We start from the raw sequence: 23,702 nt of genomic DNA, 5'->3' as shown, positions 1-23,702 counted from the left end.
CATAAACCAGTCAGCACCAGGCTGTGTCTGGGGTGGCTGGCGGATTAGAGCTGTCTCCATCACCTGCCCCTCCCTTTAGCAGGTGACGAGACACACAAAACTCGGTGTCGAGAGACCTGGGTTCCAGTGTCCACTGTGCTGACCACAGGCAAGTCGCTCCTGCCCTCAGTTTCCCTACCTGTAAAACCGGGGGACCCCTGTGCCCCCCAAGGCTGAGAGCTGCCATGAGCGTGAAGGGTGCAGACGGGAGCCAGGGCAATGTCTCAGAATGTGAGTGCTGCCTCTGTGAGCTCTGAGGAGGCTTTGCTCCACATCTGGACGGTGGGAAAACTAGTTTTAGAAAAGCAATTCTTTCTCCCCGTACTTCACCCTCCAGTCTGAGCGTGACCTCCCTCCCCCATTTGGATTAAAATTCTGATTTGCCCGACACATCTGATGCCCGGTTAAATGTGTTTGCAGGGATGTGGGGAACACTCAAGGGCACGACTGGTACAGGCAACCTCCCACCTCCCAGGGTTTTAAACACACTTCTGATGGACAGTAACGCCTGCTGGACCTGGCTACAGCAAGACCGAGCCTCAGGGAGGACAAGCAGGGCACCAAGGGGTTCTAGCTGTCTGCATGGCCATAGGAGGTCTCCAGTGAGGACCTGCCCCATGGAAGGCCTGTACAACAAGCCTGCCATCTGCCCTGGGACAGGCGGGTCACAGCACACCACTGCGGGGATGAGAGGGTGGGGAAACAAGGAGGGCGGAAAAGGCCAGAAGGGGACAGGTTGGTGTTCTGGGAGGGGAAGTGGGAAACAGATGCAGACCCAGCCTCAGATCCTACGTAGGCCCGGCCCACTGCTGAAATGAAATCACGTGGGTGATAAAACCACGTGGGTGACGAATACTCCACGGTCTGTAGGGCACAACTTTTACCGCTGGTGGACCTCGGCTTCTGTCCTCAGGGTCAGAGACGAGCCGGGGGCACGGGACAGGTTTGTGGCTTCACCTGGGACCCTGACAAGTACCTCAGACACACAGAGCCTGTCTCCATCTGGAGAAAGGGGTGTGTCCACATCAAAAGAACAAAGCTGGACTCTTACCTCACACCATCGGTGAGGAAGAACTCAAAACAGGTAAAGCCCTAAACAAGAGCTGAGACTACAGAAGTCTTGAGAGAGAACATACGGGTAAAGTTCCGTGACCTTGGATCTGGCCATGGCTCCTTAGATCCGACAACAAAAGCACAAACAGCCAGAAAATAAAAAACATAAATGGGGGGGCACCTGGGTGGCACAGCGGTTAAGCGTCTGCCTTCGGCTCAGGGCGTGATCCCGGCGTTGTGGGATCGAGCCCCACATCAGGCTCCTCTGCTATGAGCCTGCTTCTTCCTCTCCCACTCCCCCTGCTTGTGTTCCCTCTCTCGTTGGCTGTCTCTATCTCTGTCGAATAAATAAATAAAATCTTAAAAAAAAAAAACATAAATGGGATTACATCAAAATGTCGAACTTCTGTGCTTCGAGGATAGCATCCAAAGTGCTGAGACAAGCCACTGAGTGGAAGAAAATCTTTGCAAATCATGTATCTGAGAAGGGACTTCGATCTCAAATATAGAAGGAACGCAATAATAAAAAGACAAAGAGGGGCGCCTGGGTGGCACAGCGGTTAAGCGTCTGCCTTCGGCTCAGGGCGTGATCCCGGCGTTGTGGGATCGAGCCCCACATCAGGCTCCTCCGCTATGAGCCTGCTTCTTCCTCTCCCACTCCCCCTGCTTGTGTTCCCTCTCTCACTGGCTGTCTCTATCTCTGTCGAATAAATAAATAAAAAAAATAAAAAATAAAAATAAAAAGACAAAGAAGCCAAATGAAAAATAGGTAAAGAAACTAAATAGACCGAGAAGTACATGTGCCTGGTAAGCACCCAAAAAGGTACTCAACGTCCTTAGTCATCAGAGAAACCAAATCAAGGTCGCAGTGAGATGCCACTTCACGCCCACTAGGCCAGGAGGGCTGCAGCCCAAGAGGCAGAACCCTAGCACTGAGGAGGCTATGGAACACCCCCCCCCCCGCCGGTACTACTGGGGAAGCGGACAAAACAGTGCGGCGGCACACTGGAAAACACGCCGACAGCTCCCCCAAAGCTTCCACGTAGAGTAACCCTATGACCCAGCAATTCCCCTCTCAGATGGGCTGGTTTTCCTCACATCACCTCTGACACTCAGTGGGGGGAGGGGGTTCCGGCTGGGTGTCCCACAATTCAGTGCAGTTCTGACACGAACAACCTGGAGTTAGCGCAGGCCCCAGGTTCAAGGGTTCAGGTTTGTCCCCACTTTGAGGCCAGTCTCAAGCCCCAGGCCACCTGTACTTCTGACAAACTGGCTCTAGAAATTAAGGTTCCCACAAAAACCTCCTCCTGTTGGATAATTTGCTGGAGCAGCTCACAGGACTCAGGCAAACGCTATATTCACATTTACTGGTTTGTTATAAAGGATACAGCTCAGGCACAGCCAAATGCAAGAAACGCACAGGACAAGGCACGAGGTGGGAATCAGGCACACTGCCCTTTCCAACACCTCCAGGTGTCCAGCAACCCGGAAGATCTCCGAACTCGGATTTTTTTGGAGGTCCCATTATGGACTGGTGATTAACTCAACTTCCAGCCCTCCCTCCCCCCACCTCCAGGCAGGAGGTGGGGCTGAAGGTTCCAATCCTCTAGCCCTGCCCGGGTCATCCTGGCTGCCAGCCCCTATCCTGAAGCTATCTAAGGGGCTCCCAGCCAACACTCAACTCATTAGCATACCAAAGACACACAATCACACAGGAAATTTCAAGTGTTTTAGGAACTCTGTGCCAGGACCCAGGGACAAAGACCGAATATATATTTCTTACTAAGCCACACTAGGTCCACACTCGAGAAATAAAAACATGTGCCTACACAAAAACTTGGGACAGGAATGGGCATAGTAAAGTTATACGCAGTAGCCAGAAGGTGGAAACGCAGCAATGTCCATCAACTGATGAATGATACACAAAATGTGGTGTGTACCCCCACAGTGAGTTACGGAGGAAGCAACCCACACCCGCTACAACCTGGATGAACCTTGAAAACAGGGTGCTCAGCGAGAGAAGCCAGACACAAAACACCATATTGCATGACTCTACTTATTTGGAATGTCCAGAAGAGACAGAATAGAGATTAGGGGGATTAATAAATTAATAAAAAATAAAAAATAAGCCCTGTTAAGAACGGAGTCGGGAGGCCAGCAGAAGGCGCTCTCACACCCCACAACTGGTCACTTGGAGACCCACCAGGAACAGAGATCCCCGCAGGTACCCCCTACAGCACTCCTGCTGGACCACCCCAGCAGGAGGAAGAAAGGCTCTCCTGCTCCAGCAACAGCCCAGCCAGTGAGAGACTGTGCAGCCAATGAGAAGCCACTACACTTCCAACTCCCAGTTTGCTCCAATGGGCTTCTGGTTTACAACAGCCCTCCCAGCTCCCCCCTTCCCTCTATAAAAGCAACGTCTTTGTTCTCCAGACTTGCCGGCGGTTTCAGTAGCTTGCTTGTCCCAAGTTGTTATTCTCTGCTATTCCTGAATAAACCCATTTTTGCTGGTGAAACTTCCACTTCATGGATGACTCATATGGAACACAGGTTACATGTCAATAAAGCTGGTACAGTAAAGAGTGGGGGGGGGGTAATACACCCACGGAAAAAAGTTTCTGTAAAGTTTGAAATAAACACAGGAAGGCCACGGAAAGCAGCACAAGGTAACGCTGCTGAAGACGCGCCCATCGCTCGAGGACAGCTTCTCTGCCCTATAGGAGCCTGCCGGTCCAACATCACAGCCAGACACCCTACCCCAGGGGGTAGCAGAATGCACATGTCCCCAGACTCCTCGGCAGCGTGTGCCCAGGGAGGGATGAGCCAGCACAGCTGTCAGCAGGCACAGCAATTTAATCTCCACCCCGCCAACGTGCCGGAGCCCAGAGCCTGCCAATCCTGAAAGCCTATGCCTCCAGCAAAGCCTGGTGGGCTTCAACCGGTCCCTGGCCGAAAAACACACTAGGTCTCCACTTGAGATGAACACACAGTGGGTATGCTCAATCAGCAGTTCACTGAACACTCAGGATTCCATTTATTAATAATAAATCCTGGGGCGCCTGGGTGGCTCAGCCGTTAAGCGTCTGCCTTCAGCTCAGGGCGTGATCCAAGGGATCTGGGATCGAGCCCCACATCAGGCTCTTCCACTGGGAGCCTGCTTCTTCCTCTCCCACTCCCCCTGCTTGTGTTCCCTCTCTCGCTGGCTGTCTCTCTCTGTCAAATAAATAAAATCTTTAAAATAATAATAATAATAATAAATCCTGAGTTATGTGGCTCAAGGCTCAGTCTGCCCTACACGCTGAACACCAGAGTAGAAAATGCCATTGCTGTGGGCACAGAAATGTCCCTGTCACCCTACCTTGGAGTGACACAGAGTCGAGACAGCAGATCAGACCTGGTTTCAACAGCCTTCATCGAAGCCCAGCATCTCTTCCCAGGACACTGGGGGCTCCTGGGCCGCAGATGCTCCCAGGTGGCTGGCTGTCTGGCGAGCGCACGGAGGCGGACAGCATAGACAAGCAGCTTCATTTTGCAGTAAGTTTACCCCATTGCCAGCACGAGGCTTATCAGCAGCCTCCACTCCTGTCTCCCCTGCAGGCCTGACCGCCCGCCGCCCCCCCCCCCCAGCCCTCCCTACAGGAATGCAGTTCTCCCCTTCCCGGTAGCCTCCTCCTGGGACTGCCCTTCCTCTGTCTGTCCACGAACTGGCAGTTCTCCTTCCGGAAGCGTCTCACAGGAGGCTTCTCTGCAACCCCAGTGATGCAAGGAATTCATGACTAGGCCTGAAGTCACCGGGCTCGGCTCTCTCCTAAGCAAAAGAGGGAGGGCGACAACAGGGCCACAGCCCATCTGTGGGATAGCAGGGCGGCAGTTCCTAAAGGGAAGATGCATTACGTGGAGTCAGGAGGCTGGAAGGGGAAGCTGTACCACTCCACGTCAGTTACAGATGCCAACAGAAGAATCATCCAGAAAGAATCATCAGCTGGGGGCTTCAGCAGAAAAAGATGCACACGGCATCTTCTCCAAGGATGCGCCTGCCCCCCTGCGCCTCAGCCAATGAGAAGCCATCGTCACCCTGAGCTCTAGCTCCAGGGGACTTTCTCCCACTTCACTTCCCCCCTGCTCCGTGAGATAACGCTCCTCTCCTCTGTTTGTTGGGCTTGCCTGGTTTTGCCATAGCTTGCTTGTCCCAAATTGCAATTCTCTGCTCTTCCCAAATAAACCCATGTTTGCTGGTAAAATAACTGACTTTTTTATTTTTAAGGTTACTATTACTTGGCGATTAGAAGTAGGATCCAGAGGCGACCCCCAACAATTCTGAGGTTGGCGGACACACAGTGCTGATACCCCCAAGGCCCACTGGGCTCACTGCTTTCCTGCTGACCCTGGATTGCCAGGGCAAGTTTTCTCCTGCTTCTCAAGCTCTGTCTCTGTGTTTGAGCTTTCCTGGCTTTATCCAGAATCTATTTTAGGGCTTTGGCCTTTCCATGAGAACTCACTCGTTTGCCCTTTGGTCTGACTTCTGTTTGGAACTGTTGAAAGTGTATTGTGTTGGAATTTTTCCTTCTGCTCCAGAGACAAACCTCTAAGAAATGGGATTCCAGTCATCAAAACTGAGGGCGCTGTCCCCCACTTCTGGGATCGCAGTTGGTTTTATGTTTAAAAACCATGGTCCCTCCTCATGCACACCTCTAACTAAATGGACCAACGTAACCAAATGTAATTTAGAACTTCAATGGCCATGATGGGGAACTTTTGATCTCCCCAAACTTACTTTCTCAAAACTAAACTGGACAGCCATGGCTCTAAAACCGTCAAAACTGAATGGGACGCCTCTTTGGATTGGTATTATTGTCCAGGACTCCAAACAATAAACAACACGGTTATCTCTCGGCACCCTGTTGCGCCTAACCCCTGTGTATTACCGACATCCGTCCCCAGAGAAAGCAAGTGTTATCCTCGAACTTGATCTATGCAGTGCATCTTCAGTAACCCAGTTCATACGGAGCCAATCATCTCTTTGCTTTCACTTGGGAAGAACGTAAATACATGTGAACCCTAACGCCCCAGGCTTTCACAGATGGTCCTTACTTTTCACAAATCTTAAAAGCTAATTTGGAGGATAGAAAATTTTCTGTAGGCTCTACTTATTGTAATACGTAGATGATTCGCTGCTCCTCTGCCTTTCTCAAACCTCTTCACGAAAAGACGGCATCCACCTGGTAACACTTTTGGCCTTAAAGGGACATAAAATACCCAAAGAAAAACTGCAGTTTCTTCAAATCAGGTTTGATACTAGGAAACCTGATCTCAGAACAAGAACTATGTTAGAATCCAGGTAGGATTCCTGAACTTCCCAAAACCTAAAACTAAACGCCAATTATAAAGTTTTCTTGAATTGACTGGCCAGTTGAAATCGGATTCCAAATGTCTCTCTTGTGGCTCAATGTCTACACGCTTTACTAAGAAAAGGAAAGATCAAGGGCTCCTGGCTAGCTGAGTAGAGCATGCAGCTCCTGATCTTGGGTACATGAGTTCAAGCCTTACGTTGGGCGTAGAGCTTACAATAAATATAAAAGTAAAAATTTTAAATGAAAGAGCACAGATTTGGCGACTTTAAAGAAGAGCCTAATAAGACCCCTGCCCTCAGACAGCCTAATTTTTAACTTCCCTTTTTCCTCTGTGTAAATGAGAGGGAAGGGAATGCCTTAGAGTACTCACCCACAAAACATGGGGACCACCATGGACCCACAGGTATATAGCCAACAGCCAGATCCTGTGGCCCAGGAAAATCCCCCTTGCCACAGCCATTCCTGCCACCAACTACCCTGTTAGTTCAGAACACTGAAGAAATAATCACGGGATCCCCTTTAATCATCCTTGTGTGGTAAAACCACAGACATTTATACCAACAGCCAGCACGCCATGGCTCATGACTTCAGAATGCTGGTTAACAGTGAGGTTTCCTTAGCTCGAATGGGAATAGAATTAAAAATGGCCACCATCTCCAAAATTTATCAGATGCCACACTTTTGCTGGTTGCTCTGGCTACAATTAAGGCTCCTGGGCATTCTAGACACAACTCTATGGAGACCAAAGGAAACCACCTCACGGATATTTCTGCCAAAAATGATGCTGTCAAGGAAAACCATAGCCAAATCTCTGTCATGGCCCAAAGCGATGTTGTTCTAAATGGTAATTTGGAAAAATCAACAAGAGATAACCTAACAGTTGGCTCCAGAGAAGGAAAAACAGTACTGGAAATCATTGTTGGCTCAATAAAAAGAGAGGACTCCGGTTTGGACCAAATAATAATCTGGCCCTACCAGAAATTCTAAAATTCCCGCTACTTACCTCTGTACATGCACTAAATCACTGGTCTACTGGCAAAATTATAGTGTTCATGAACCAATATCGGTGGAGACATTTTTGGAGGGTGTTGTGGAGAAATATTAACAAGGCTGCAAAAAGTGCTTACTTCACTTATGCACCTGTCCAAAGTGCAATCTGGGGAAACCTGTTTACACAAACAAATTTTATAAAGCTTTCCCTGACTCATAGATAGGTGATAGTCACAATTTGTGTATTTTCACACTGGCCTGAACCTTTCCCTCACAGGCGGGTCACTGCTTCCTCTGTGGTTAAAGTTCTGTTCAAAAAGGGCGCCTGGGTGGCTCAGTCAGTGAAGCGTCTGCCTTCAGCTCAGGTCATGGTCCCAGACTCCTGGGATGGAGTCCCACGTCGTCTGCTTCTCCCTCTGCCCCTCCCCCCAACTCGTTTTCTCTTTCTCTCCTCTCTCAAATAAATAAAATCTTTAAAAAAAAAAATCTGTTCAAAAAGATTTTCCCTACCTGAGTAAATCCTATCAAACTTCACTGCGATCAGGAAACCCATTCTACCAGTCGGGCGCTTTAACGAGTCTGTGCTATTTGGCTAGTTTTAAAACACTGTGGTTGTGCACACCACCCTCAATCCTCAAGGTTAATGAAACGCACTAAAGGCACTATAAAGATTCAATTGGCAAAATTTGTAGAGACCTTCCAGACACCGTGGCTGGAAGCATTGCTGTTGGTCCTTCTGAATCTCAGACTGACCCCCTTTGGAACTTATAGACTCTCACCCTTTCAGCTAAGTCACAGGCCATCCAGGGCACTTGGCCCCTGTCTCCTCTGATCCATAGTTGACAAAAGGAGATACATTCCAATATTCTAAAGGCCTAATTGCTTCTGTTAAAAATAACCAGGCTTTGGTATGGGGCACCTGGCTGGCTCAGTTGACGTAGTGTGACTCTTGATCTCGGTTGTGGGTTCAAGTCCCCACTGGGTATAAAGATTACTTAAAAAAATAATATATTTAGGGGCGCCTGGGTGGCTTAGTCGTTAAGCGTCTGCCTTCGGCTCAGGGCGTGGTCCTGGAGTCCTGGGATCGAGCCCCATATCAGGCTCCTCCACTGGGAGCCTGCTTCTTTCTCTCCCACTCCCCCTGCCTATGTTCCCTCTCTCGCTGGCTGTCTCTCTCTCTGTCAAATAAATAAATAAAATCTTTAAAAATAATAATAATTAAATTAAATTAAAAATAATATATTTAGAAAAATAAAAATAGGGACACCTGGGTGGCTCAGTCGGTTGAGCAACTGCCTTCCACTCAGGTCATGATCCTGGGATCGAGCCCTGCGGGCTTCCCTGCTCAGCGGGGAGTCTGCTTCTCCCTCTGCCCCTCCCCCCCCCCCCCCCCCCCCCGCTCCTGCTCTCTCTCTCTCTCTCCCTTGCTCTCTCTCCATCTCAAATAAATGAATAAAATCTTTAAAAAATAAATAAATAAAAGTAAAAATAAAAAACCACATTTTGCAGAGCAACCTTTTCACTCTTCCTTCCCAGGACACGAAAACCTTAAGCACCACACCTTGTAACCTGGAGATTTCGTCTGCTGGAAGACACACGTTCACAAAGACTCTTCAACCTTGCTGGAAATGCCCTTCCCGGGCACAGCTAACCAGCCCTCGCGCCACCAAATTCCAACGAATAGACTCTTGGATTCACAGGACACATCTAGGGGAAGCGCCAAACCCTGACTGGCCCTGCACACCGGCTGGTAACTGAAAGCAGAGGCTTCCCAGCCGTGAAGCCGATGACATCTGATGAGACAGCTTTCCTGAGATGTCCGGACCAGGCCTGGGCGCCTTCTCTGCGCTGTCTGTGTCTACTCTTACTTTCATGGAAAGAAAATGCCCTCGTGGGAATGAAACATGAGAGACTATGGACTCTGAGAAACAAACTGAGGGCTGCAGAGGGGAGGGGGGTGGGGGAATGGGATAGACCGGTGATGGGTAGTGAGGAGGGCACGTTTGCATGGTGCACTGGGTGTTATACGCAACTAATGAATCATTGAGCCTTACATCAGAAACCGGGGATGTACTGTATGGTGACTAACATAATATAAAAAAAAATCATTAAAAAAAAAAAAAAAGAAAAGAAAATGCCCTCGTCCACACTTCCCCAGGCCCCTCCGGAAACGGGAAACCTTTTTTGTATGTGTGTGTGGCCTTTTTCAGAAACAGCCTCATCATGATCCAGTGACAAATTAATTTTTCACTTGCTTTTTCTGAAGGATGAGAAGGTTCGAGAGTCCCAAGTCTTTCATCTGAACTATTATTTGACTCTGGGTTCTTATCCAAATTCACTGTCTCTGAATTTGCAACCTTACAGGCTGACTTATTGGATAACATTTGTTTTTAAAAGCCGTTCTTTTGAGATAACAATACTGTTTTAATACACCTTTCAAGTTCTACTATTTTTACAAAAAGTTCAATAGCTATTGCTTTGTGCGTAGACCTGCACTGTGTCTTCCCCAATGTCCTAGGCCCATGCCTGCAGCGGGCTCCCGTGCTCTGCGCTATTCTGCCCTCGCCGCCACTCTCAGCGGGGACTTCCAGGAGGCACGCATGATTCTGTAGGGAGAACTTTCCCTCTAAGTCACCATCAGTACCCACACATATTTTCAGTTGGCTACTCTCAGACCTCGAGTCCTGCTACAGAACCACCACACAATTTGGAATTCTTATGTTACTTCGTCCGTTGTATAAATATTTTAAGTTGTATGTTTGGTTGCCTGTCAACCTTTTGTAAAAATGACGTACCCGGGAAGGAGATGATCTCCAGTGCTGTGGTCTTGATAAATATGTAGTATAGATGGGAAGTGCCTGAGAGTCCTCCCTCCTAACCTTCCTTGTTCCTCAAATGGGGCCTCAAGTGGTTTCCAACTGCCGTGCGCTTCTCCTCCAATGTAGGATGTGACAACCAGGAAAGGTCCTTCCTGGCACTGAGGGACAAAACCACTGATTAAGGGGGGCACGTGGGGGGCTCAGTCAGTTAAGCATCAGACTTGATTTCAGCTCATGTCATGATCTCAGGGTCCTGGGATGGAGCCCCAAGTTGGGCTCTGCACTCTGCCGAGCATCTATTTGAAGATTCTCTCCCCCTGCTCCTCCTCTTCTCAAGCACTTTCTCTCTCTCTCTCTCTCTAATAAATAAATAAATAAATCTTTTTTTTTTTAATGGGGTTAATGGGTGTCTCAGTTGGTTAAGCGATTGACTCTTAATTTTGGCTCAGGTCATGATCTCAGGACTGTGAGATGGAGCCCCGCATCCGATTCTGCACTGGGCGTGAAACCTGCTTGAGATTCTCTCTCCCTCTCCCTCTGGCCCTCCCCCCAAAAAAAAAACCCAAAACCAAAGCAAAAACGGCATGAAAATTAAAAAGTAAAACCAAATGGAGTCAGGGGGCTAGAAGGGGGAGCCATGCCACTCAATGTCAGTTCCAGGAAGCACTGTCAATTACAGACTCCCAGAGAAGAATCATCAACAGGAAAGAATAAACAACTAAGGACCCCAACAGGAAAAGATGTACACTGAATTCTCTACAAAAAAAATCGACTATTCCTGCAGCTCAGCCAATGAGAAACTGTCATCACCGAGCTCTCTTTCAGAACCACCTCTCCTGACTTCCCCCTTCTTCTCCATAAAATAATGTTCCTCTCCTTTTTCGGATTTGCTTATGGTCTTTCCACAGCTTGCATGTCCTGAATTGCAATTCTCTGCTTTTCCTGAATAAACCCAGTTTTGCTGATAAAATAACTTTCATGTTTAAAGTTAACAGGAGGGGGGCACCTGGGTGGCACAGCGGTTGGGCGTCTGCCTTGGGCTCAGGGCATGATCCCAGCGTTGTGGGATCGAGCCCCACATCGGGCTCCTCCACTATGAGCCTGCTTCTTCTCCCACTCCCCCTGCTTGTGTTCCCTCTCTCGCAGGCTGTCTCTATCTCTGTCGAATAAATAAATTAAAAAAATCTTAAAAAAAAAAATAAAGTTAACAGGAGGAAATGGGTGGGACTGTGAACAACACATCCAAGATTCTCATCTCCGGGGCCTGTAAGCCTCTACCACCCATCAGGCCAGACCAGGCCTCCAGCAGGGATAAGCAGCTCCACCTGGGCTGTAAGGGTCTCTCCATGGCAGGTGTCAGGAGGGCTGGGAGGCTGCCAACTAGCACAGGGGTCCTGGCAGCGAGGTAGCTGAGGAAAGAGGATGCAAGAACAGTAGAAAATTCCCATCTCTACTTCAGACATTGGCTCTCAAGCTCCAGTGGAGCGCTGAGGAAGATGCAGATTCCTGGGCCTCCAGGCCCCCAAGATGCAAAAGCCGTAGGTCTGGAGTAGGGATTCAAGAGGCTGTTTGTCTTTTCATTCCTTTTTTTTTTTTTTTAATTTTTATTTATTTATTTTTTAAAGATTTTATTTATTTATTTGACAGAGATAGAGACAGCCAGTGAGAGAGGGAACACAAGCAGGAGGATTGGGAGAAGAAGAAGCAGGCTTCCAGCGGAGGAGCCTGACATGGGGCTCGATCCCAGAACGCCGGGATCACGCCCTGAGCTGAAGGCAGACGTTTAGCGACTGAGCCACCCAGGCGCCCCCCCCTTTTTTTTAAGATTTTATTTATGGGGGCGTCTGGGTGGCTCAGTCAGTTAAGCATCTGCCTACAGCTTGGGTCATGATCCCAGGGACCTGGAACTGAGCTCCGCATCGGGCTCCCTGCTTGGTGGGGAGCCTGTTTCTCCCTCTCCCCCTGCTTGTGCTCTCTCACTCTTCCTCCTCTCAAATAAATAAAATCTTTAAAAATTCTTTTAAATTTATTTTAGAGAGAGAGAGAGATGGAGTGCAAGCAGAGGGAGAGGAAAATAATCCCAGCAGGCTCTCCGCTGAGCACAGAGCCCAACTGGGGACTCCACCCCAGGACCCTGAGATCACCACCTGAGCCAAAACCAAGAGTCCTACACTTAACCAACTGAGCCACCCAGGCGCCCCCGTCTTTTTATTCTTTATTGTGGAAAACATCACAGCAGAGAGAAGGAAATGAATCCCCGAGTACCCACCAAAAAGCTCCACTGATCAACTGTGGTTTCAGATGCTCTGCTTCCTCTCTGTTCCCACCCACACCCCCACTCCAGATGAGTTTAAACAAATCTCAGACATCAAAGCTTGGCATTTGTAATATCTCAGCATTCCCTCTAAAAGAGAAAAACTGTGTTTAAAAACAGAAACACAGGGGCACCTGGGTGGCACAGCGGTTGGGCGTCTGTCTTTGGCTCAGGGCGTGATCCCAGGGTTCTGGGATCAAGCCCCACATCAGGCTCCTCCGCTATGAGCCTGCTTCTTCCTCTCCCACTCCCCCTGCTTGTGTTCCCTCTCTCGCTGGCTGTCTCTATCTCTGTCGAATAAATAAAAATAAAATCTTAAAAAATAATAATAAATAAAAATAAAAAATAATAAAAACAGAAACACAAAACAATTACCCCACCTAAAATATAACACCAATTCCTTGCTGACAGCGAATACCAAGTGAGTGTTCAAGTTTCCCCAATGGCATCTTAAAAGTTTTGAAATCCACATTTATGAACTGTCTTCACAATCATCCACAGCTGGAAAGATCCCAGATGTTCCCTGACTGGCGAAGAGAGAAACAAAGAGCAGGTAACGCAACTGGGCAGTGAGAAGAAAGCAGGACGATACACAGCAAGTGGGGCTCACAAGCAGAGTGCCAGGTGCATGATTCCACCCATGTGAAATTCTAGAAAAGGCAGAAACCAGAGTGATAGAAAGCAGACCTGTTTACCAGGGGTCGGGGCTGGGAAGGGACTGACGGAAAAAGAGGCAGGAGGGAACTGCTGGGGGTGATGGAAACGCTCCGTGTCACAGTTGTGGTCACTCTGCAGGTGTACACATTTGCTAAAACTCAGCGGTACGCTTAGAATAGGTGCATTTGATTGTATGCACATCATACCTTATATGGTCGTTTTTTTAAAAAGCAGAACTACAATGATCTCACCTTAAAAAAACTGGAAATTCCTTAGTACCTTTTAAGTTTCAAAGGACTTTTCAAGTTCCCCCCAAGTATCTCATCAATGTTTTAAAATCTGCATTTTGTTGATTTTCTACTTAAGTGTAATTTGCATGCAGAAAATGTGCATTTGTAACAAGCTTCCTCAGTTATTCAGATGTAGGTGGTCCATGGTGGGGGGGGGGGGTTGGGGGGCGGTGACCATATAATGTATCCCCCTCCCCAGGATACCTCCGGCAGGGAGACACAGCGGTCCTGGAGGCACACAGTGCAGTCACGCGGGCTGGGCCCCCACCTGCAGAAGCCCCCTGCACAGGGCTGTGGCCGTCAGTCAAAGGAGACCTCGTTTGGAGTGGCAGCAGGGGGCCGGCAGGGGGCGCTCTCACACACTGCGATCTGCCTCCGCCGGCCTGGAAAAGCAGCTCCCTGCAAACGAATAGCTTTAGCTACTACGGTACCACCCCAGCAAAAGAAAGAAAGCTTTCCTCTTTCCCTGGCAACAGCTCAGCCAGTGAGGGGCTGTCATAACTGGGCCAATGAGAAGCCACCATACTCTGAACTCCCAGTTTGCTCCAATAGACTTTTTGTTTGTAACAACCTTCAGAACGTCCCCCTCTCCAGTATAAAACAGCGTTGCTCTCCTTTGTTCCCCAGGCTTGCCTATGGTTTTGCTGGAAGCTTCTTTGCCCTGCAATTCTTGAATAAGCCCCCCCCCCTTTTTTTTCCTGGTAAAATAACTGGCAGCTTTATTTTTAAGGTTACCAGGAGAAAGCAACTTAAGGCCTGACTGAAACCAGGGAGCTGGTGGACTGTGGTGCGAAGTCCAGGGCAACGCCAAGCTGCCTGGCCCACTTACAGGGGGAGGCTGGACAGTGGGTGAGCAACAGCCCACCCAACCAGAGGTTCCTTGGGCTGCAACGGCTGCGCCTTTTTCTAGGACCTCCCCGTCCTAGCAAGAAAGGAGTCAGCACTGTGCATTGTTCTATAGAATGTTCCAGAACATTAGCTCAGGGTATGGTTTCTGTAAATCAGATTCGATGTTTTATTAATTCCACTGTAAACCCAAAGACAGAGCTCAAGGGGAAAAAATTCTAACCCATTACTATACTGGAATTCAGGTCCTTTCCACTAACATTTTGGCTACTAGATGACAGATTTACCAAAAGCTGCACCTCCTGGACACCAGGCACTACTCCAGGCATTCTCAGCACAACAGTGAACAAAGCAATCCCTAACCTCAAGACATTTCCTAGCAGATTTGCATCTAAGAGCATGCAAACAAAAAACCCCATGCAGACCTCACACACTAACCTACAATTAAATGACTCTTAGATTATCTACCCTGGGCAAAGTCCGCACCAAGGTCCGCCTCCATCAACTAAGTGGTTTGAAAGCCAACTGCAGTCCCCAGGGAGCTTCTGAAACCCTTAGGAAATCCTTCCTCTCCCAGGCCTGCCATAAATTCCGGTTTCTATATCCCTTTACAATACTATACTGTCCTATAATGTACCCACCAGCCACAGAAGACTACGTATGTTTACATTTTTTTTTAAGATTTTATTGATTTATTTGACAGAGAGAGAGACAGCCAGCGAGAGAGGGAACACAAGCAGGGGGAGTGGGAGAGGAAGAAGCAGGCTCCCAGCGGAGGAGCCTGATGCGGGGCTCAATCCCGGAACGCCAGGATCACGCCCTGAGCGGAAGGCAGACGCTTAACAACTGAGCCATGCAGGCGCCCCTATGTATGTTTACATTTAAATAAATTTAAATGAATGCAATTAAAAATCTGGTTCCTTCACATCTGGCCACATTTCAGGCACTCAGTGGCCAGTGACTACTGGCTACCATACTGGACAGTGCAGACATGGAGCATTTCCATCACGACTCCACAAGGCCCTATTCTCCCAACAACCTGTTACATGACATGTCCTTCAACTTTATTTCAACAAACACCCGGGGGCTTCTGCTAGGGACCCACAGTAATGCCATGATTAAGCCTCACAACAAAATATAAACTTCAGCTTAAAAGGCAGTGGAGGGGCGCCTGGGTGGCACAGCGGTTGGGCGTTTGCCTTCAGCTCAGGGCGTGATTCCAGCGTTCTGGGATCGAGCCCCACATCAGGCTCCTCCGCTGTGAGCCTGCTTCTTCCTCTCCCACTCCCCCTTGCTTGTGTTCCCTCTCTCACTGGCTATCTCTGTCAAATAAATAAATAAATCTTTAAAAAATAAAAAATAAAAAAATAAAAGGCAGTGGAAAAACCACAGCAACAGCAACATGGGCAGGGAATAATCCACCAGCAGCCTTCAGCTCCTGGTCAAGGTCCAAGGTCTGCCCTTCAAGTCCTTGTTCCCCATCTGTAACATGACAGAGCTGGACTGGAGGGCCTCTAAGGGTCTTTCCAGGTCTGACATTCTAGAACTCTGAGTCTAACAAGGAAAAATGTAATTTGCTAACTAAACATTAATTAATATTACTTAAACCAAAGGAAATAAACCAAAATAACCAAAAGAAAAATGCTCTTCTGAGACTTTAAAGGCTGTCCCGGCACCTGCATCATAGGGCTGGATCAAAAAGAGGAGGAGACAGCATCCCACAGTGGCCTGACTGTCCAAAGTTCATGTTCTCAAAGGTAAACTGTTCTCTTTGTGAGCTCACATTCCCTTTGTGAGTTCACTTTTATAACTGCCCAGCACTGCGCCGAAGATTTCAATCCCCCCAGCCACCCTAAAGTAGGCATTATCATCTCCAGTTCACAAATAAGAGAGCTGAAGCCCAGCGAGGTTGAGGAACATGCTTAAAGCCACTCACCTACAAGAGGCAGAGCTAGGATTTGAATCCGGGCCCCTCAGCCTCTTGAGCCCGTGTCCCACTTTTTGGACAAAAAGAGCTTCCATTTACTTAGAAGGTGCCAGCCAGTCCACAGGCACTAAGATACACTTGCTTTAACACTCAGAACAACCCAGGAGAAAATGGGACACTGGAAGGCCAGGCTGCTTCCAAACGGGCGGAGGCTGAATTCATTTAAATAATGCTAATGTTTAGTTAGCAGATTACATTTTTCCTTGTTGGACTGCCCAGCTGGTTCTAACCACTGCCTTCCCCTGCCTTCCCCACCCGAGAGCATGTGACCACTCTTAATTGTCTAGAATGGTGGAGGTTCTGGCATTCTTCCCTGCTAGACTGTGAACCCCCCTTGAAGGTGGGGACCAAATTTTCCATGCCGGTCACTGTCCCTCCATGGCACTTTGCTCCTTGGAGGCATCCAGTGAGACTTGTTAAATTCATGGGCTTGGCTGTCCTAGGCCGGGAGGCTCTTCTTTCAACACGAGATATCAGCTCAGATGTCCTTAAAGGGCTCCCTGCCCTGGTATGTCCACTCTCCAGTGTCCTGGGGTTTCTCTGGGCCAAGCCCTTGTGACCACGGCCCTCTTCACAGCCCCGCCCCGACTCCCTTTGGCAGTCGTGCTGGGCACCAGACGCTCACCTCAGCCAGGCATCCTGCCCACCTGTCCCAAAGCCACTCAGAGACAATACGCAATTGTGAATATGCCAGAGGGGGCGCTGTACGCACCCAGGGTAACAAAAAGCACACACACATATGGGTAGATTGAAATCAGTATCTTCTTTTTTTGGGGGGAGTCAGTGGAAAATTCACGGGTCTGGACACAGAGGACTTGGCAGGGGCTGCCGTCAGGCTCTTGTGGCTGGATGACCTTACAGAGACATTGGGGCTCCCAGAGCCTCAATTTCCTCCTCCAATTTCCTTCCTCTCTTCACAGTGGTGAGACCCCTGTCATCCTCCCTCCCAGGGAAGGTGGGCAAACCTTCAAAAATGAGATGAGAGATACACAGGCCTTTTGCAAACGCTGAATTCCAAGGTCACTTTGGCCAATACAAGGCAGAGCCTGATTCCAAGGCCCTGACTCCAGTCCTGTCCTTTTCCCAACTCAGTTGCTTCTATTATTTTTGCCCTGAAACTTGGGAGTTGCTGGGGCCATGACGGCCACACAGCCAATAACAAAGGGAACACAACAGGGAACCTTAAAATGTTCCCTTCTCCTTAGAAAACTCAAACTGACCTTGAGGTCAGGAAAGCCTTCTGACCTGGTCAGAAGTGAGAGTGGGGTCAAGGCACCCCACTGATCCAGCACTTACTATACACACCCAGCCATTGTGTTTTCCAGAGAGATGTCAACATCCACAGGAAACCAACCTGGCTGGGACCCAAGGTCAGTGTGATGCCCAGCCTCCAAATCTGAAGAACCAGCCCCAAACCAGGAAGCAGCTCATCTTCGTGGTGCACCAGGCAGGACAGCCCTGCTGCAGGCCCCAGTCCTACTGCGGCCTTCCCAGACTTCTTGCCCTTACTCAGCTCGTGCTCAAAGACCAGCGTGCCTGCTTCTGATTCTGCCCAAAGGGATGAAGAGTAACCTTGAGGCTGCCCTCCGCGCTCCAGTGGGAAATAAGCCAGCTCATGATCTCCAGCTTCCTCTCGGGGCTTCTATCTACCCAGGGCCCGTGGAAGAAGGTAGGGGTGGTCCGCTGCAAAAAACACCCCTTTGCCCCCATTGTGTACGATGCTTCCAGGCTCAATGGAGCAATAAACCGTCAGCAGGGAAGGGTATTTTCTGCTCTTCAGTTAACACCGGCTCTCCGCAAAAGCCGAGGCAGTACACTGAAGGGAATGTACCTCTGCAGCCCCCGCCCACTCGTGTACCCACCCAGGAGCTCGCCGGGCGAGCTGGTTATCTGCGCCCCACCTCTCCCGGGATCCGGTTGGCGATGCACCACAGCCCGGAGAACGCCCTCGAATTAGGGGGGCTCAGCGGGAGCCAGGCTAGGGCTCGGGTGCGCTCGGGCACGGGCGGGGCGGGGTGTGGCGCGGGGGATGCGCACCGACCCCGCCCGGAAGGGCGCCGCGCGGATTCCTCCTTCAAACGGCCTGCGTGGCCGCCGCGCCGTCCCCGAGATGCGCCAGGGGCCGCCGGCGCTGCGGAGTTCCGAGGCGCATCCCGGCCGAGGGGGCCAGGCGACGAGCGGGAGAAGTCGGGCCGGGCACCCGGCTGGGGCGGGGGTGGTGGGGGGAGGGCGCGGAGGGGCGCTGGCCGGGGCGGGCCGGGGCGGGCCCGGGCGCTGACTCGGCGTCCTGGCCGCCTGCCGCGCCGCGCTCCCCGCTTACCGGCAGATCTGGATGGCGGACGGGGTCTCGGCGGCGAGGCCTGACATCCCGGCGGCGGCGGCGGCGAGCGGCTGAAGAAGAGCGCAGGTGTCTGGCAGGCCTGGCGCGGAATGAATGAGCCCGGGCGGCGCCATAGAGGGGGAGGGAGGAGGCGGGGCCATAGCGCCGGTGGGGCGTGGCCTGAGCGCCGGCGGCGAATCGAACGCGGCCTCCTGCGCTGGTCCCGCCCCCACGCGCCCCGCCCCTCAAGCCGCCGCCGGCTCCCCTGGCGTCCGGTTCTGGCTGCGGCGGGGCGCGGTGGGGCGCCGCTTCTAGAAGGTTCGGCGGCTGTTGGGCGGCGCCGAGGGGGGCGGCCGCGTGGAGCAGCCTCGCCCCGCGCGGCGCGTGTTTGCGCGGGTCGTTCCGGCCGCCCGCGCCCGGCGGTTGCGGGTCACAGCGCCCCGCGAGGCGGCCGCGGCCGGGGTGTGGCAGAGAGGCCTGCGGGGGTCTGCGTCCGGGCGTCGCCTTCTCGAATCAGCCATGACAGGAAACTGGAGGCGGTTTCCCGTAAACGAGCATTTACGGCCCGGCCGTGTGTGGTGCCGGGAGGCACGTGGTTGCGCGGAACCGGGAGCAAGGAGCCGGCCGCTGCGACAGTGCTGCTGCTGCTGCTGCTGCAGCCGCGGAGCTGGGCTGGGGCTCTGCCTACACCGCCCGCTGCAAACCGCCTCGGGGTTCGTGCAGAAGGACTTGCCGGGAGCGCAGAGCTTTTGCTTGGGGGAGTGCATGCTTCTGTAGGAACCCAAGAGATGCTGATCTGTTACCGTGCACCCCATATGCTCTGCCGTGGAGTCCGAGTCAAGTCGGGGTCACAAAATACGCCAAAGAGGGGAAAGGTGATTACCTCTACGTGCCATAATTACAGAGAGCTTTTTACCCATGAGGTTTGCCTTCTTCCAATTTTCCCATTTGTTACAATGAACATAAATTACTTTTGTAGTCAGATTTTTAAAAATCAAATGAAACCACAGAACCCAAGCTTCTCAGTGAAATTTGAAAACCCATTTAGCTCCGAGGGAATCTGGTCTCATCCTGGTCACTCTTGCATTACCAGGCCATGGAGGCAGCCCAGGTCCCATCTATGGTTTAAGATAATTGCACTAGAAATTTTTTTTTGTATCGTGAGTTAAATCGATGCAAGCATCAAGAGTCACCATGCCTAGTGAACCACTGCCTCTTCCCAGGATGGGTCCCAAAGTGGGTGGATTTCTTAGGGTGGAAACCTGGGGCAGTAGCCAGCTTTGGAGCCTTAGGCAAGGCAGATTCCTCATCCGTTAATTGGGAGTAATACCTTTCTGACCTTCTGCGGGAGAAATGAGGTAATGAATGTAAGGGGCCTACCCCATTAATAATTAGGGTCTTTCTTCCTCTTTGTTCTCACCTTTCATACTCAAATACTCTGTTTCTCCAATCAGCCCCTGGCAGTCAATGCAATGGAATTAGGATTTACAGAGGCCCTGCCCTATTTGTATAGGTGGGAGCATTCCCATGAAGTTGGATACATTTTTGTCCTTCAAATAGCTCCAAATCTGATTGGGAGACAAATCAGGGACGCAAAAAGCCTGGTTGTGACCACATGCTGAACCAAATTCCTAGACCAGGGAATGGACAGAATGGTTCAGGATTAAATAGACCGGTCCTTCCCAGAGATGGGCAAAAAGATCTGGAGCAATACCTTGCCTTTGGGAAAGAGTGTGGCTCCGCTTTGGCCCAAGACAGCATCTGTCAGACTTCTCCATGTTTACAGTCCCTCCAGTGGCAGAGCGAGCCAGGGAACATGACAGTCTGTGTCCTGGTTCTGTAGAGAAAACGGTGCTCCGGGTTTAACCGCTTGTCTATGATTGCCAGTTGTTTATGCCCTTACCCGGTGTTCAAGGTCAGCAGTGGCTGGGTGGCAGAGGCAATCCCATAGCAAAAACATCACAAATCGTCTTTACTACAGCAATGATGGATTTACACTGGTTTCCCACCTTACACTCTCCCACCTTCCCACTTCAGGTTTTCTTTCTACTTTCTCCCAAAGCTGCCAGGTCATTTCTGTCCCTGCCTTTCAGCAAAACTTCGCAGAAGAGCTGTTTATATATATACACCCTGTGTCCTGACCCCCCACTTTGATTCTCTTTTGAACCCGTTCCATTCTGGGTTTTGTCTCTACAGCTCAGTTTATCAAGTGACCTTGTAGTGACCTCTACAGCTCAGTTTATCAAGGTCACTAATTCCTTCCAAGTTGTTAAATCCAGTAATCTGTTGTCAGAAGTCATCTCTCTTGAAACATTCATTCCTTGCCTTCCAAGACGCCACACACTGCTATTTTCTTTCCACTTCGCTCAGCTGCTCCGCTGGGTCTGCCCCAGGGGAGGCCCAGACCTCTCCCCTGAATTCTGGACGCATGCGTCCTCTTGCCTGGGCCACACATCGCCCCGGTTGTGTAGCAGGCATCTCACGCTCCCCCCGAAATGGCTCCTCACGGTCTTCCCCATTGGGGTTTCTTCCGTCCTGTTGCTTAAGCTAACAGCTGAGGGGTCACCCGTGACTCCTTTCTCTCCCACCCCTCATCCAGCCCACCAGCAAACCCTGCCAGCTCAGCATTCAAAGTCTAGAATGGGCCCTGTCTCCCTGTGGCATTTGAGAATCCGCCCACATCTCCGTCCAGATGGCCTCATCTCTGCTCTCCCCCTTGCTCGCTTAGTTCCCGCCACTGTGACCCTTCAGACAGTCCTTGACTATACCCTTGACTACTCTTTCTTCAAGCACCCGTGAGACTCAGCCCTTCACTAAAATATCACCTATAAACAAGGCCTTCCCTGGCCGCTTGTCTAAAGCTGCACTTCTCAGCACCCCTCCCTCCCTCCCTGACTTCTTTTCCCCTTAACTTTTTTGTTCTTAAAGATTTTATTTATTTATTTGACAGAGAGAGAGAGAGATAGTGAGAGAGAGCACAAGTAGGGGGAGCAGCAGACAGGCAGAGGGAGAGGGAGAAGGAGGCTCTCTGCTGAGCAGGGAGCCCAATGCAGGACTCGATCCCAGGACCCCGGGATCATGACCTGAGCTGAAGGCAGACGCTTAACTAACTGAGCCACCAGGTACCCCTCCCCGTAATGCTTAATGTCACTTAACATGTATTGTACTCATCTATTTATCGTGTCTCCCCCAACCAGAATGTCTGTTCCATGAGGGCAGGGCTTTTTTTTTTTTTTTTAAACTATTTTGCTCATTGCCGTATGCCAAGCCCCTAGAAGAGTGCCGCGCACATAATAAGCGCTCAGGAAATATTTTACCAATGATCGACTCAACAAAGGTTTACAGCGACGTACTGGACCGCAGCAGCTATTTGATTCATTCTTCTTAATTTCCCCCATTCTTTCTTTGGACTAGAAATGGTATCCACAAATTGTCATTTAAAAAGCTTATATAAAAAAATAAAAATAAAAAGCTTACATATATTATTTAAATAATCTCTGCAAATTTTTATGGAAAGATACTTATTTTTAAGATTTATTTATTAGTGAGTGTGCGCACGAGAGAGAGTGAGCACGAGCAGGCAGAGAAAGAGGGAAAAGCAGACTCCCCGCTGAGCACGGAGCCAGATGCGGGGCTGGATCCCACAACCCTGAGATCATGACCCGAGCTGAAATCAAGAGTCCGAGACTTAGCCAACTGAGCCACCCAGGTGCCCCTCATTTATATATTTTTGTACCGTTAGCCATCTAACCTCTTGACTGTTTTGTTATTTTTTTCAAGTCGTTATGGAGTATCAGCTATGAAGCAATAGGGACTCTCATACATACACTGATGTTGGAAATATAAGTTGGTGCAGCCTCTCTGGAAAAGAGCTGAAAATAATTGTTAAAGTTGGAAAGAGCCATAGCCTCTGACTCAGAAATCCTACTACCAGGTACTCAGCCAATATATTGAACGTGAGGTCACCCAGATGGGCTTCAGAGAGGAGTCACGGCAACACTGTTTGTGATGACCGCAAACTGGAACTCGTGTCCATCCGCAGCACCCCAGCTTGGTAGATTGGAGGACATTCACCAGCAATCCTAAGTGGCCGTGAAAACCCATGAACTTTAGTTACACACAAGAAGGAATCACAAAGTGAAGGAAAAGAAGAAAGATCCGGAAGAGTACATATTATCAAGCCACGCGTACAAAGAGCAAATGCTCTATTTGTGCTGTCGTCAAAAAGGTAAATGTTGGCGAGGACATGGAGAAAAGGGAACCCTACTGCATTCCTGTCAGTAGGAGTGCAAATGGGTGCAGCCACTAGGGAAAACAGTATGGCGGTTCCTCAAGACATTAAAAGTAGAACTACCATATAATCGAACAATCCCCCTGCTGGATATATATCCAAAGGAAATGAAACTGTTTTTCTCAAAAAGAAACTCCCATGTTCATTGCAGCATTATGCACAATAGCCAAGACATGGAAACAGCCTAGGTGTCCACCGATAGGATGAACAGGGTCAAGAACAGGATCAAGAAAATGTCATCTATATAAGTTTTAGATTATATATTGTAATTTAATAAACACACACATACAATGGAATATTACTCAGCCTTTAAAAAGAGGGAAATCTTGTCATTTACAACAGCATAGATGAGCCCGGAGGGTATTACGCTAAGTGAAATAAGCCAGACAAAGACAAATACTGCATGGTATGACTTACATGTAGAACCCTTTAGAAAAAAACACTGACCTCATAGAAACGGAGTAGAAAAGTGGTCACCAGAGCTGAGAGTTGGGGAAATAGGAAGAAGTTGGTAAAATGGTACAAGCTTTTATAAGATGAGTAAGTTCTGAGGATCTAATGTATATAACATGGTGACTATAGTTGAGAACGCTGTATTGTATAACTGAAATTTGCTAAGAAGAAATGAAAAATAAATAACTCTGTTAGGAAAACATAAGTAGGTGGTAAAAGCTATAAAGAGAAACAAGGATATGACTGTCAGGAAAGTCGGGAGAGTGGGTCCCTCCAATGGAAGGGAGAGTGT

General features: G+C 49.7%; 1 protein-coding gene across 3 annotated transcripts in view; it reads right to left on the bottom strand.

Moving 5' to 3' along the window:
* Positions 1 to 18,867, bottom strand: part of ACOT7 (acyl-CoA thioesterase 7) — a 111,018-nt gene extending 92,151 nt beyond the window's left edge. Inside the window, exons 1-3 of one of the 3 annotated variants that reach the window (XM_087858627.1) lie at positions 18,667 to 18,867; positions 17,919 to 17,925; positions 4,451 to 4,614 (exon numbers count right to left, since the gene is read on the bottom strand). In XM_087858627.1, coding sequence (XP_087714753.1) covers positions 4,451 to 4,614; positions 17,919 to 17,925; positions 18,667 to 18,827 — 332 coding nt within the window. In that variant the 5' untranslated portion in view covers positions 18,828 to 18,867. Of the gene's footprint in view, positions 1 to 4,450; positions 4,689 to 17,918; positions 17,926 to 18,666 lie in introns of those variants that run through there. The other 2 variants (XM_045803534.2, XM_045803533.2) reach the window with 2 other exon arrangements.
* Between the last annotated feature and the right edge of the window lie 4,835 nt (positions 18,868 to 23,702).

The sequence above is a fragment of the Ursus americanus genome, chromosome 33, assembly GCF_024610735.1.
Source record: "Ursus americanus isolate L20-20 chromosome 33, mUrsAme1.1.p, whole genome shotgun sequence".
Taxonomy (NCBI): Eukaryota; Metazoa; Chordata; class Mammalia; order Carnivora; family Ursidae; genus Ursus; species Ursus americanus.
This window is presented reverse-complemented; position numbering and strand designations above follow the sequence as displayed.